This window comes from Lemur catta, chromosome 2, assembly GCF_020740605.2.
Source record: "Lemur catta isolate mLemCat1 chromosome 2, mLemCat1.pri, whole genome shotgun sequence".
Classification (NCBI taxonomy): Eukaryota; Metazoa; Chordata; class Mammalia; order Primates; family Lemuridae; genus Lemur; species Lemur catta.
The window spans coordinates 54,454,884-54,470,716 of NC_059129.1; the positions used below are offsets into that span (position 1 = coordinate 54,454,884).

Below are 15,833 nucleotides of genomic sequence, written 5' to 3' on the forward strand. Positions count from 1 at the left end.
CAGTGTTCCCAAGGTCCGGGCTCCACACTCTTGCGTTTAGGGAAGCACTCAGTGTTCACACCTGGGAAGGGGACCTGGAGAGGGTCTATGGATCAGGGGATGGAGCCTCCTGGGGAGTCGCCTGGCACCCTATGGCTCTGCAGCAATTAGACCTTGGCCCGCACAATTGTTCCTGCCCACCCGCAGATCACTGGCACTGGGGGGTAATTTTCAGGGTCCGATAGGAATCACAGCTGGGGGTCTGGAGCACTCAGGAGTTTACAGTAGCTCCTGGGCTGGAGGGACACCGGAAAGGAGAAAAGAAAAAGAAAGGAAAAAAGAAAAGGAAAAAAAAAAAAAAAAAAAGGAGAGAAACAATATGAATAACAAGAAGAAGAAAGAGAAAACAAGAAAGAAAAGAGAAAGAAAGAAAGAAAGAGAGAGATAAAAAGAAAAAAAGAAAAAAAAAATCCCACTTTAATATTTCAGGCTCGGGGCCCCTCGCCTCGGTGCAGGTCCGCGTCTGTCCCTTTAAGAGATAGGGCTCCGGCACCGCGGAGGCCTGCCAGAGTTCAAGGTCCTTTCCGCTTAGCTGTGGGAACCGAGATGGCCACCGCGCGTCCGTCGGTCGCAGGCGCCAGGGGAAAGCGTTCAGAGCTCGGCAGGCGCCAGGGCCCACAGCGGCTCCCCAGCCAGAGAGCTGCCGTACGGGAAGAGAAAAGCAAAAAAGTCCCGCTTTAATATTTCACGCTCGCGGCCCCTCGCCTCGGTGCAGGTCCGCGTCTGTCCCTTTAAGAGATAGGGCACTGGCACCGCAGAGGCCTGCCAGAGTCCAAGGTCCTTTCCGCTTAGCTGTGGGAACCGAGATGGCGACCACGCGAGAGCGTTCAGAGCTCGGCAGGCGCCAGGGCCCGCAGCGGCTCCCCAGCCGGAGAGCTGCCGTACGGGGGAAAAAAAAAAAAAAGCAAAAAAGTCCCGCTTTAATATTTCACGCTCGCGGCCCCTCGCCTCGGTGCAGGTCCGCGTCTGTCCCTTTAAGAGATAGGGCGCCACGGAGACCCGCCCGAGTCCAAGCTCTCGCCCGCCTATGTCACCTGTCCTCGGAGCTCCACGTCTCCCGCGGTGATTCTGCACCAATTTCAGCCAGATCCCTGACCGAGTGGATGTGGGGGTCAGTGGGGAGATCAAGCCGCTCTGCTGTGGGGCTGCACCCGCCCCACTCGCCGGTGAGGCAGGCACGGCCGTCCCGCACTCCGCTGTCTGTTTTCCGTCCCGCACTCTCCAAATTATCTCGGTCTGATTTCCCACTCGCCTCTGTTTTTTCCTGTTCCCCGTGTCCCACGGTGATTCTCCGTGGGTTCACACCGCCGTTCCTGTGGAGAAGCAATCCTCTAGCGTTGTGGCAGGTGGAGATCCACGCCTTCCTCTCTGGGAGCACAAATCCAGGAGGTCACCTCCACTCCGCCATCTTCTGATCCCCCCAACGTACACATTTTTTAGCAGGGGGACACAATTCAGTCCATAATAATTTCCAACCACTGAATGCCCATAAAAAGCAAGCTCGATTAGGGTGGGGACTTGAGCTGTGTCTTTCACCAAGAAATCTTGTCTTTCCAAGTCCTATTATAGTGTCGGGCACATAGTAGGTCCTCAATAAACGTTTGTTGAATGAATGAACGATGTCCTCCTCTTCTCCCAGATACTCTGAGATTGAGAAGTCTGTAAGAATAGGTCAAGTAACCAGGTATTTTTTTTTTAATAAAACGTGGACAGTTTTTATGTAGTCTTGTAGAAAATCCTGTTCAGTTTTATTATAAAGCTTATAAATATCACTGGGATTTCAAATCATCTCATTTATTCACCCATTTCTTCCATCAAAGATTTACTGGACACCTGATAGGCACTCAGCACAGGGTCAGGTGCTGTGGGTCAAACCAGGAAGGGCGAGCCATCATCCTTCTTCTCAAAGCATCTGTCACTGCTTGCCGAGGGATGTGGTCAACGCAGGAAGCTGTTATGTAACCACACGATTATAATATCTATAAAAGAATCATTAAAAAGATCATACTTCCCTTCCCTGAGGACTAATAAGAGAATGCAGTCCTATATAAATCGGTGTGGATACCTGCTGGGTAAAAGGTGAAGATTCCTTTATGCAGAGTTGTTTAAGAATTGATAGAAGTAGCTCGGGTAAGCTTAAGAAGCGCTTTAAAGCTGGTGACAGTGAAACTCCACTGTGAGATAATGTGAAGTGAGCATTTGGTGACTGGCTCCCATCTTCTGCCAAGGGAGAAGTACACAAACAGGAGCAGGTGCAAACTCTATCTTCAAGAGTGCAGGAAGAGAGACAGGGGGGCAGGGCAGGGCAGGGGGAGAGGGCCTGTGGGGAAGGGCAGGCACCCTGTCCCCAGGAGCAGGGGAGAGGAAGGTGGGTCTCCATGTTCTTAGAATTCTCTCTGCCTCATCTTCCCAGATTGGACCAACAACTACAAGGAGATTCCTTGAATCTTTGCTGCTGTCCTGGGAATCCCGGACAGCCCCAGAATTGTCCCTACTGATATTTAAGCTGAAGAAGACACCCAACGCCACCAGGTGGCATCAGCTCACAACCAGACTTGCAGAACAGGGCTGGCTCACTGCTTGCCCTTCCCAGTCACTCCTTAATCTTAAAATAATGGGACCCACTTTTTGCACATTTGCAGTTTTTGGATCCCACTTACTTTGTTAAGATTCCTTCCCAGTATTTATGACTTGGTTAGCTACCCATGAGCCCTAAATAGATCGGAGATGGTCCTGTCTGAGCCTAGGAGACAACCCCAGTCTTTCTCACATTTCTCTTTGCCCATGGATCTATGCATCAGGGGTCCCATCGCCAACTTCCACTGTCCGATTCCAGGAACGGAGCATGGTAAGAAGTAACAAGGATCCGAGCTCGCCTTACCTGAGCATGTCACTCCTGGAAAGGTCTGCCTCCCCTTCCAGGAACAGAAACAATGTTACACACAAACCAAGACTGTGTGCTATGCTGGAAGTCACTGTGCTGGCAACAGACACTGCGCCTCTAGGGTTTATACTAGGACACGAGTGAATGGCAATGCCTAAACATTCCTGTCACTCTTCTGGAGCCTTCGTACTTTTTCTATGCCAAGCCATTTGGGGTAGCATATTCCATTCTTGGCATGAGCTACTTTGCTGTGATATTAAAGGAGTTCGAATACTACAACCTGTGTGATAGCACTTTTTCAACCCTGAGGCGCAGTGGCAATGCATGGGCTGGCTGTGGCTGCTGCCACTGTCCCCTCACACTAGTGTGGGGTGCAGTGTAGTATTTAAAACTGCAGGCTCTGAACTCAGACTGCCTGAGCCTGAAGCCCAGAACTCTGGGATATTTATTTAATGTTTGTGCATCTAGGCTTCCTCATCTGCAAAATGGCGGAATAATAATGAGAATCCACTCTACGAGATGGTCAAGAGGTTTAATTGGGAAAAATTCATGTAAAGGACAGCACTGGGAACAGAGCATCCAATGAAAATGTTAGAAATGTTATTATTCCTCACATGAATGGAGGTGGGTGCTAACTTTTCTTTGGTTTCTTTTATGTGCTGTTTTTCTAACATGTTGTTTTAGCTCCATGGGTAGACTGCAATGGTCTAGCCAAAGTCCCAAACGAGAGCTATCTAGTGATGAGGAAGTGTAACAAAACAACAAAATAGACAATGTACTTCTGTAGGCTGGGGGAGATCATTGCCCTAAGGGTATCATGTGTAAGACCTTGAGAAAAGTACAAACTATTAGAAAACTTTCTTCCAGCACTGTTACCATATGTGGGAAATTGTTAAGAGAATTAAAATCTACATTGGATTGTCTCATCTCTGACACGTTTCTTATTGTGACATGCCCAATTGAGAGAAGAACCTCAAGTCTCATTTTGAAGAATTTTGCAATTCTGCAGAAAAGAGAAGGTATGAATGACTATGAATTAGAATGTTCCTCTGGAGAGGATTCTGAGCCCTCAGGCAGTCTAAGAGATCTCAACGACATCTTTTGGTGAAGAAAATGGCTGTAAGAGAAAGTCACTCATTTCTAGCTGCATATGGTCAGTTACACTCATAAGTTTATTTTTATTCTTTTCAAAATGTCATTAGAAAAAGAAAGTACGTTATAAGCCCACAAGGACAAACAGAATGGGAAAAGAGAATAGCAACAAAATTTCGGAAGCTAGAAAGCTGAAGAAAGCTTGGTTATTTATGTCACAGGTTAGGGAGCTGAAGTCTAAGCAGGTGGTGGAGGCAATACAGAAGGCTGATGCACAGGCAAGAACTCCAGTAATTTCAGGCACCAGGTACCTCTGAAAGCAGGGGTGCAAATGGGGCTAAAAATAGGAAGATTATATGAGACATGTAATAAGAGGCGATTAGAATCCTAGATCACCCTCCGTGCCCCTTTTCCACCGGGGAAGATAAGGAGAGGCCAGACTCCCCGGCAAGGCCAGGCATTCCTGAACTGGAAAGAACTGGGTACCAGGGATACCCGGTACAATGGGTGTGGGTGTGGGTATGAGACTGTCCTGAAGACCCTCTGCACATTGAATGGCTGCCTTCTCTGTGAGCTCCTAGAATACTGGATGCTGACTTAAACCCTCCAGGCAGGAGATTGGACAACTCTTCTCCGAATAAACTGATTAGCCAAAGAGTAAGATGATAAACACACACAGAGTTAGAAGTCCCACCATGAAAGTTCACATTCAGATCAACCTCCAGTGCAGTTCACAGTCAATGAGCTCCACTCATAACCACACAATCAACCCAATCACATTTTTCAGTGTTTCCCCAAAATATAAGCAAAGAACCAAAGATCACAAGATATTTGAGAAAAGCCTCTAAACTGGGGTTTTCCAGCCTCAGTGCTATTAATATTGGGGGCTGGGTACTCTCTGCTGTGGGGTTGTGCTCTGCAGTGTGAGGTGTTCACCAGCAGCCCTGGCCTCACCCTGTCAGGAGTCAGTAAGCACAAACCCCTAGCTGTGACAACTAAAAATGTCTCCAGACATTGCCCTCTGGGAGCAAAATCTCTCCCTATTGAGGGGAGAGAGAGACAGAGAGAGAGAAAGAGAGAGAGAGAGAGAGAGAGAATACGAAAAAAGGAAATAGGAAAAAAGGATGTGCAGGAAATATGGGAAAATGACCCCCCTAAAACTCCAGATTGATAAGAGAAGATATTGTATTCCTAAAACAAGAGCAGGAAGCAATAGAAAAAAAAATTCCAGGAATGAAAAATCCTTTCAGAAATTAAATATGTGTCAACAGAAAGAAAAAAAATAAAAGCATTGAAAGATAAAGTTGAAGAGATTTCTCAGAAAAATAAAGTAAAAAGTCAAAGAGATAGAAAATTGTAGAGGAAGGAAAAAATAATTTGAGCATAACTTTGGAAGATCTAAGGAGAGAACAGAGGAGATATTGGGGAGGAAAATTTCAAATCATCAAAAAAATGTCCATAATGGAAGGATATGAGTTTCTAGCTGGGAAGGACTCGTAGGAACCCATTACATGAAATTCAGGACAGTTGGGACAAGACAGTCAGTCCTAAAAGTTTCCAGGGAGGAATTGGAGGTTGTCTGAAAGAGTCAGGATTCAGAATGACCTGGGGCTTCTGGAAGCTGGAAAGCGATGGAGCGATGTCATCAAAATCCTGAAGGAATTCCAATAAGCCAAACTATCATTCAAGTGTGAAGGTGCAATAAAGATATTTTCAGACATGAAAAGTCTTGTAAAATTGACCTTCCATGCTCTGCTCATCAGTGAAGATGCTGGAAAATATGCTATGTCAAACCTAGGGAGTACACTCTTTTTCTCATTCATATGTTCAGTGCAGGTCAGGGATGATTAAGGCAGCTCTGATGGGCCCCCAAACCCCATTACGAGTCCGTGCCAGCTAAGGCAAGCCTTGAGAATTTGGCCTTGGGGCACTTCTGCAAATGTGGCCGGTGACAATGATGGAGGGGCTCGACTGGCCCAGTTCTTCCAAATGCACCTCTTTAATTTCCTGCCCACTTCGTTTTATATTCGTTGACTCTGACCTTGAATTGTCTCTTAGAGTCAACTGGAAAGAATGGCTCCCACATCTGCTGTAGCCCTCACTTGTGTGTTTTCTGTTGTGCCTGTTTCAGGTCTGCTTTCCCTGTGAGACTGCCTTCTGCACTTTGCAGTCCAGAAGTGACTCAGATTTTCTGGACAACTATTGATACGCTTTATTGGGTTCCAGAGCTATTCTGTATATTTCCTTTGATGATTCTGCTGTAATTTCCAAAAAATTTTTGATGGGCAATAAACATCTGGCATCACCTGCCATTTGAAACACAAAGATTCATTAAGTAGCAGGTTTTTGCCTCCCCTACATTGACACGTATTGAGTTGTTGATCAACTAAGGTTTATTGTTAATGTTTATTATATTATCTCTTTGCCAAGTTGACCTCTTCCTCCCTTTACATGTGCATTTTTTAAGCAGTTAAATATAGGACTTTACATTTAAGCCTATCACACTTTCTTTAGTTTTCAACTGGTCACTTAAGTGAACAAACCCCACTTAAACTGGTTCAAGGACAAGGGAAATCTGTTAGTGCACACATCTGAAGAGTCCAGAGGATTTTCGCTGCAGTCATAGTTTGGTCCAGGTGCTCAAAAAACATTAAATTCTCCTCCCATCCCTCTCCTTTTCTTTCAACCTTTCAGCTCTTCATGTCTCTTGGTTGCCTTCATTCTCGGGGCAAGACAACCCACATGGTAGCTTCTGGACTCACGCTTACCTGCAACCATCCCCTATTCCCAGTAGTACTGCGAGTGGCTGGTTTTCAGAAAACTGGTGTGCTCCTGGGGTCATTGCCCTCTTGGAAATCACATTGCGGTGCATTCAGAAGCTCTGTTACTGGAGATCATTGGAATGGTCAAAGCCAGAGCTTTATCTGAGTCTGGAGTGTGGTAGCAATGCCTAGGGGTTCTAGTCAAAGCAGCAAGGCCAGCACAGTGGGTTGGGAGGGACTCTGGGCAGGAACAGAGACGGCAGCTCGGTCGCAGTAATAATTACCACGGGAAGAGAAATTACAGACTTTGAGCACTTTTTTGGATGGGTGCTATATACATAGAAGCAGTTAAAGTGTGTGCTCTGCAATCATAGCTATGCTGGGGGGGTATTAGGCCCTTGATCGTAAGTGCTTCCTAAACTTTAAAGTGCTAGGAATTATGCGGTGAGGGTCTTGTTAGAAGGCAGGTTCTGTTTCAGTGGCAGGGGTAGGACTAGAGACTCCGCCTCTCCGACCCGCTCCCTGGGGTTGCCATCACTGCTGCTGGCAGCGCTCAGAACGTGCCTGGAGTGTCAAGGACTGAACTTTCCTGGGCTTTCGTTGCCTCACTTGTAAAACGGGGACATCAGTAGCTTCTTCATGACATCACTGAGAGTCAAATTAAATAAGAATGTAAAGAACTTAGCAGAGCCCCTGCCACAGAGTAAGCACTCAGTATGTGACGACTATTATTTAGGAGGGATGGGAACAACGCCATCGCCATGGAGAGTGAGAGGACCAAAGCGAAGTCCTTCCTGTGGGGCCTGGTACACACAGAGCATTGGCAGAGGACGTCCTCTGTACCCAGCGCTTGACGTGCTTTCTCATCTAATCTTCCTAACTCGGTAAGATCCATACCATCATTCTTCCTGTTTAGAAGATGCGCAAACCAAGACTTAGATTAAGAAACTTGCCCAAGACCACCCGTTTGCAGAGCCAGGGTTTAAATCCAGGTCATGTGGCAGCAAAACTTGTGAATTTAGCTGTCGTTAAAGTGCCCTCCAATAATAATTGCTACTCTTATTATCTTATTAAGTCCTCATAACCAAAGGCAATTTTTACACCTATTTTACAGGAGAGGAAACTGAGTTGCAAGGACTTCAGCAATTTGACTAGGGTCACATACACAATCCCTATCTCTTTCTCATATATAAGGTTGACAGGGAGGTGAGGACACGTTTTGAGGTGGGCTGAGGGTGGCACACAGGCCAGAATTTGGGTCCCACCCTCCCTGCTACAGACCCCTCTGTGTTTTTCATGAAGGCTCCTGACAACAGCTACACAGGCATCCTTTGTTCACCTCGTGCCACGGGGACGATTAGGAGAAGTCGTCACTGTGGAATTTTGTCCCAGGTTACCTGCACTTCCACCCCACCTGCCCCTACCTGAATGCAGCAAGACAACACAAAGAAAGCAGGAAGAACTTTGCTGTATTACTTTTAGAAAAGCTACTAACCCCTAGTATAACTGATCCGTGTTAGGAATGCAAAGGCGATGATCGATGGAAAAGAGTTGTACAATTCCAGAGAGCACAGAGTGAGGAGGGAAAGCTACTGAGGATGTAAGTGTTAGGTTAGTTTCTCCAGGACGCAGGCTCTGAGACTAGGTGTACACGCAGGAAGTTTGCTGGGGAGGCTTTAGGTCCACACCTGTGGGGGATAAAGGAATTGGGTTTAAGGAAGGAAGAGTTAAACAGAGATGCAGAGGCCTCAGCCTATATCCTAGAGGGACAGCTCTGGAGCTGGAGTGGTCCAAAGAAGGGCCTTCCTACTGTCACGTTGACTAGTCCCTGGACACAGGTCCCCAGGGAGGGGTAAGACCTTGGGTGGGAGTATCTTTCCAGCTGAGTGCAATGCCTGCTCACTCAGCAGCAGGTCGTGACCCACCAGCACCCCCAGTACCGGGGGGCCTGCATCCACTATAGCACACCATGTGGATTACCAGTGTGTTGAACTTGGCAATACAGTAGGGAAAACTATAAATCTTGCTTTAAGAATAAAATACCCCATGGGCAAATCCAAAGACTGTTTGGGGAACAATAATGATTTTACTAATGATTGCAACTAGTTGAGGAGGCCCCATAGTCTTACCCAACTGTAAAGGCTTCTGAACTCTATTATTGAGAATGGAAAATAATGCAAAAGAGCCGAGGAGGTATTGTGTATGAAATTTTCTAGCACACAGTGTTTCATCCATTTCGGCCTATTTTGGGTTTCCTATTTCCAGCCTATACTAAATGCACTTGCGTACACACACACACACACACACACACACACACACACACACACTAACCTTGGATTTGGCTTCCTTTTAGAGATATATAAAGCTCCTGAGTCAACTCCGATAACATTTCCCCAGACTATCTTTGAAAGGTGCAGATGAATGAGTTTGACAGAAAACTTTTTGCTTGAAATTTTCCCTTTCTCGGATTGCATAAATTTAAGGGGAGAGCCTGCCAAGTGTTCAATGACGCTCTGCACGGCAGCTTCTGGCAGGGACACTCTGTACCAGCAGCTCAATGAATGTTTGCCCGAATCACTGACTTATCATTCTTTATCACCTGCTCTGTCCCTCCTTTCCTGCACCAAGGACTTCTAAATGACTTGGGGACGGGAAGGAAGGAAAAAAAGAAAAAAAACAACTTTCCAGAACCATGATAAGACGCTGCGTACTGACGTTGGGTACCGAGAATTCGTGTGCTGCATCACGCTGCAGCGAGGAACGCCGGGCTATCCAAAGCTATCTTCAGGCCTAAAGTCCAGAGTGTCTGGACATTTTTGGGATGTGGGTTTGTGTTAGGAAATTTCTTCTATTTGTGTTGGAATTCACGAGATGAATCTGGTCATATAATTCCCTCGCTGAAAATTCTTCTTGTCGTACTTAACAGGAACTCCAAGTCCCCTGGCCTGGCCTGCCAGGCTCTCCAGAGCCCGGGACCTGCCTGCCTTCCTGATGTCACCTAGGGCTGTGCTCGCCCTCCTTCGCCTGGCTCCACACACTAACGACAGCCTCGAGGTTCCCCAGCATGGCAAGGGCTTTCTGAATCCACGCCCTTCACCCCTGCTGCTTGGAACCCCTTCCCTCAGCATTTCTCCGGCCAGTTCCTTCTCCAGTTCAGCTTAAATGTCATCTCTTCAGAGACGCCTTCCCTGCCTATGACCCTCATTCACTTTTATTCTCTATTCTCCTAGTGTGCTCTTGCTTTTCTTCACTGTACTCACTATCGGAATTTGTGATTATTACTGGCTTGTTTATTTGTTTCTTGTCTCTTTCCCACATGGAAGGTGGCAGGGACGACAGCTACTTTGTTCGCCGCTGAAAACCCAGTGTCAGGCAGACAGTTGATTTGTACTGGAACGAACAGTGCCTTACTCAGTGCTTAAGTCTTGTGCTATTTATTTAAAAAAAAAGTAAAGATTTTAAAGGCATCGCGTATACGGAAATATCTCACGGACGTAAGATAGAAGATGTATGTCTTTAGGATGAGAACATTTCAAACCCTCGTCACAATTAATAATAGCTCCTTCCTCCCTGTTCTCATAGTGGTTTCGTTTTGGTTGAGATATAACTTACTATAGTGTATTGCGGAGATTTTAACTGAATTTTATATATGTATGTATCCATGGAGCTCCAGATCCAGACGTAGAATGTTTGTAGCACCCCAAAAGCTCCCACGTGTCCCCTCATTCAATACCCGCCCAAAGGTAGCTGCTAGTATAATTTCTATCAATATAGGCCAGTTTCGACTGTTTCTTAGCTTCGTAAATGAAGTCATACTTTATGTACTATGTATTCTTTCATGTCTAGGTTTTTTTTCTCAAAAGCATGGTTTTGAGATCCTTTTATGTTTCTATATACAACAGTAATTTTTTATTGCTTTGTGATATTCCTTTGTGTGAGGATACCAGTTATTTATCCAGCCTACAGTTGAAGGACACTTGGATTGTATCCCGTTAATAGCTATTATGAGCAACTCTGCTGGGGACATTATTGTACAGGTATTTTGATAGACGTGAGCACTCACATCTGCTGGGTGAATGCACTGGAGTGAGTCTCTCCCAGATAGGCCTATGTGTAGCGTTAGCAGACCCCATCAGTGTTCCCAAGTCGCAGTAAAATTTACTCTCCCATCTGCAGGATAGGAGAGTCTCCCCCTTCCTTCATAGCCTTACCAGAACCTAATGTTTCCCCATACTTAATATTAGCCATTCTGATAGAAAATCTCTTTGAGATTTTAATTTGCCTTTGTTTGACAAGAAATAAAGTTGAGCTTTTTTTTAACGTTTGTGGGTTATTAGGGCATTTTGCATGTGTCTGTGTATGTGCGAATTGCCTGTATATATGAAGTGCCTGTTAAAAGTAATTTGACTATTTAATGATCAAATGGATTGTCTGTCTTTTTCTTACTGATTTATTGTTCTTTCTACATTTTGGATATGAGTCCTTTAAGAACTACATGTATCTCAAATATCTTCTCCCAGTCTGAAGCTTTCATTCTCATTCTCGTTATGGTGTCATTTGATGAACAAAATCTCTTAATTTAAATAAAATCGAATAGATTAATCTTTTAGATTATGACAGTGCTTTTTGTGTTCTGAATACTAGATTTTTGGCAACTCAGGTCTCTTACAGTGTTTTAAACTAAAGCATAGAGTGGGGAGATGTTAAAGGAGGTTCTTACACTTGACATGGCTTTTAGGACCAAAATGGTCCAGATGCTGCCATAAAACAGGAAGTTCTCCCACTGCCCCGGGTCAGAGGCCAGCCCATCCCCCCAGGCCGTGCCCAGATTCCTCTTCCTTTGAGAAATGGCTGCCAGCCAGCTTCCCCCACTGCGGCAGGAAGCACCTAGATGGGTGGCCTAATCCCATACCTTCTTAGACAGACTCTAGGATGCATTGCACTGCTCCGCAGTTGCCCCTCAAGAATAGTCAATTCAGGTAGACAACAGAGAAATCACACCACATGCACAAAGAGTCATTCACCAGATATATTTGAAGTCTAAGCTCTTTGAGCTATACACGTGCACAAATGATTCAGTTGGTGGAAATCTTCCCCTTCCCCTTCATTTTTAAACTTTTCAAACTTAAAATAGTGCTCAAGAAGTTTGCATAATGTGCGTCACGGACATGCTGAGGCGGTTCTGACTTTCACAGTGCTAGGAGGTTCCGGCAAAACACTTCCAGGAGTCTTTCCGTTGCCCACCGCTGTCCTGGGAACAGCCCCTGTCCCTCCCTCCCCACATCAAACCTGGTGAAAGAATTACTTGATCTGAGACAGGTGACCATTGATACGTGGCAATAAATTACTAAGACTAACCGCGTAGGTTGTACACTTCACTGTTTTTCTTTTATGACTACACAGAATGGTCTTTTCAACTTTGACCAATAGTCTGATGCGTTTGAGACATTTACAGATCATTTCCAAACATTTTCTCTTATCTAGATCTCCTCAGAGCCTGCATTCTGAAAATTCAGGGTAGCTTAAAAAGTCAAATGACCCGCAGATGGCCGAGAGGAGACTCAGCCCCAAGTGCTGACCGCGGCAGGCTCTGTGCATCTGAACAGCGAGTGTGACATTTCTTCCACTAGAGGGGAGCATTTTTCAACCGCTAGGTCTGTAGTCTCACTTGGCAAGAAAAAAATCAAAAACCTCCACGGCAAAGGAAAGTCAAAGCATTTGCTTATTATACACTCCTCAGATTTTATTTTTGAAAGGAGTCTTCATTTTTTCTTACGGAAACTCAGGATTTGACAAGCAATGCTCTCCTCAGTTTCACCTGTACTGTGTCCAGTACTATATTGCTATATTCACAGTAGAACGGACTTTAATTTCTGAGTGATCAGTCTATGTTTGAAGTTTCTGATGAAACTAACATACACCTTAGTCAAAAACCACAACGGTCCTTCCGTCGGTTGGCTGTGTTATTGTTCTCGTGTGTTTTTCTGAGGCTTGGGTAAAGAAAGTACTTCCCCACTCCTTCGTAATGTGTATTTGCAGCTAAAGTAATTCATTAATGTACAGGAGTAGATGAGACCTGGCACATACAGCAGAAGGTAATGGTTCTATAGGTGTATCTTCTGTAATGCACTTTGGGCTAGAGAAATAGAAAAATCACATGTAATGAAAACAACGCCTTTGAGCATATGGGCACGGCATGAGTAGGACTGTCATACGTGTGTCTACTATCCTTCCCCATCTTTATATGCTCAGCTGCTGCTACGTTCTGCAGATTTCGCTTCATCCCAATTGTCTACAACTGACACTTGCATCTTTATTTAAAAACAAGTGGTCTGGGTAGCAAAGATGTCCGCTAGTCATTGATGTATTGGCATGAGATGTTTCGTGCCCTTTCAAAATTCAGCATTATCCATAATACAGTGTAATATTATCAGATTATCTGCATTAGTATATGAATGCATTCATAAGCAATGCACATAGTATGTTTTTAAGCAGCTAATGGTTGAACAATCACTAAATAAAAAACATCCAGATTTTAAAAGCACAGCTGAAACATTTGTACAAATATACAAAGAGAGAAAAACAATCATTCAGACACCATGAAACTTTTGTAATAAATAGGTTTGTCTGAAATCGGTCTCTATCACTCTGGACAAGCCTCCCCAGTGAGGCTGGGAAAGTTCTACATGGATGTGGTGTTCAAAATCTATTGAGGAATACCTTTGGGGCCAGTCTCAGTTTTGCCTCCAGAAATTTTAACAGAGCTATGAAGTTATTGACTCAAAATAGTGAATATACCCAGATTTGTTGAGCTGGATGATGCTGACAATTTTCCTAATCTAGAGAGGACATGGCTGGATGCTGACAATCTGTGAGTTACAGGATATCCTCAAATCATGAAAATAAATGCTGGTGATCATGCATGTCCTGGGAATGTCGGGATGCAAGGACTGAGTGAGACCAGACGGGGATATCTCATGCAGTCAAAGTCAAGTTTACATATGGTCCTATTTAAGTGGCCAGGAAAAAACAGCGCACACACATCAGGACTGGGATTGAAACAGCTCACAAACAACACAGGTGCTATTTGTTACTGATGTCTCTGGCTTGGATCAACATGAGAGAACAAAGATACAGGCTGTAGTGTTGTTTAATAAGAAAAGACTACTTTTTCCTAGAACCTTCTAAATTATGGATTATACTTAATGGGTATGATATGATCAGGAGACATATCACCTTTTCCTAGCCCTTTTGTCCGAGAGGCTTGATTACAAGGAAGGAATCTCAAACAACCAAACACCCAGGGATTTAAAGGCAATTTTTTTTTTCGACAAACAACGGGAAAAAAAAAAGCATGATAAAGAGGAGATGGCTATTATTGTCGAGGCAGAGCAGGAAGCTCAGTTGGACACGGAGGGTGGCAGGCCGGGACGCCGGGTTTGGATGATTTTTGGCTTTGGGGAAGTCTTTGGGTCTTCTTCTTCCTCTATGTCACTGTCACACACGTGCACGACGACACTTGGGGTGGACTCTGTCCCTGCATGGAGCTCATACTTCTCTCCTGAAAAGCAAGCAAAATGGAGGTGAGAAAGTGAAACCACCCTTTATACAAATCAACAAAGGGATACAAGGTGAGAACTGGGGGAAGGGCTCCAAAACTCTGCGAAGGAACAGACCTAGCTAAAAATAATGATCATAATTAGTCACTGTCCATATTACTCCGAAATTCCATAGCTGGTAATCATAAAGATTCTTAACCCTCTCCATAGATAACATCACCCTTTGGAAACCTAGGGGTAGTTTCTGACATGTCTTCCAGGTCCGTGTTCCAGTGGATTGGTTGACCCACTGGACTAGCAACCCATACCAAGAAACTGACTCAACTGGAATTGTGACCCGAGGAACTGAAGCAACACAAGATTACTACACCCCTATAATTTTGCCCTGAACCTAGCCAATTAGCAAACCTAATTGCCTAATCCTTGGACTGCCAAACTATCCTTAAAAACCTTGTCTCCCCAATTCTCAGAGAGGCAGATTTGAGAAATTCCTCCAGTCTCCCTGCTTAGTGCTACGTGGAATTAAACCCTTTCTCTGCTGTAACCCCTGCTGTCTCAGTGTATTGGCTTCCTCTTGAGCAGTGGGCAAGGAACCCGGTTGGACGATAAAAGGGGGGAGGATTTCAAAACAGATCCTGTGGCAAGGTCTGCTTAGGAAGTGAGAAGAGCGTTTTATGGTGTCTTGGGAAGCCTGAGATCTTCTCCAGGGATGGCATGAGGTGTTATAAAATGGAATGAGATCAATCTATCATTGTATCTGGCTCTATTACCTATCAACTGTACAATCCTGAACAAGCCACTTGCCCTCTCTCAGCCTCAGCATCCTTGACTATAAATTTCAAAATGGCAAGACCTCCATTCCATAGGATTGTAGTGAGGACTGAATGGGCCTGGTAGTTAGTCACATTAGTTTCTCTTCTATTTCCCAACCTTGCTGCTAACTGCTGAGTAACCTTGAGCCAATCACTTCACTTCTTCATCTTTTGAATAAGGTAGTCTCTAAGTTTTCCTGCAGCTGAACACTTTGTACAGCCAGAGCTGCCCCAGGATGGCATCAGGCGAGATCATTCCTTGTCCAGGATTTGCGGCGTTTACTCAGTAACGGGGTTAGATGACCATTAAGACCTTTTCCAGTCCCAAGAGTTTATAACTCTTGACTGACTCATTTTAGAGTGAAATTGCTGTTTTCCAGCTGGCTTTCTGTCTATGTCTGTTTCATTTCAGCAGGTGTTTATTGAGTAGCTCCTCTGGCCGTGCCCATTGCTAGTCATAAAGGCTGCAAAGCACAATAACAAATATTTGTGCCTTTCATGAGAACACAGTCCAGGGGAGGCATGTGGAAACAGAAAGTATCACAGTATAGCATGATGAGTCTCAGGGTGGCAATATATGTTAAGAGCAATATGGTACCAAACAGTAAGGAGCAAGTAACTCAAAAGGCTCCCAGTGGAGGTGGCAGTTGACCTGGGTCTAGAATACAAGTAGAAGACCTTCAGG

At 44.9% G+C, this 15,833-nt stretch overlaps 1 protein-coding gene across 2 annotated transcripts in view; it reads right to left on the minus strand.

Moving 5' to 3' along the window:
• Window positions 1–11,792: 11,792 nt before the first annotated feature.
• The window catches only part of RCAN2 (regulator of calcineurin 2), a 262,707-nt gene continuing 258,666 nt past the window's right edge, over window positions 11,793–15,833 (minus strand). For both annotated transcript variants that reach the window (XM_045543674.1, XM_045543673.1), the window contains one exon: window positions 11,793–14,338. In XM_045543674.1, coding sequence (XP_045399630.1) covers window positions 14,178–14,338 — 161 coding nt within the window. In that variant the 3' untranslated portion in view covers window positions 11,793–14,177. The remainder of the gene's footprint in view (window positions 14,339–15,833) is intronic.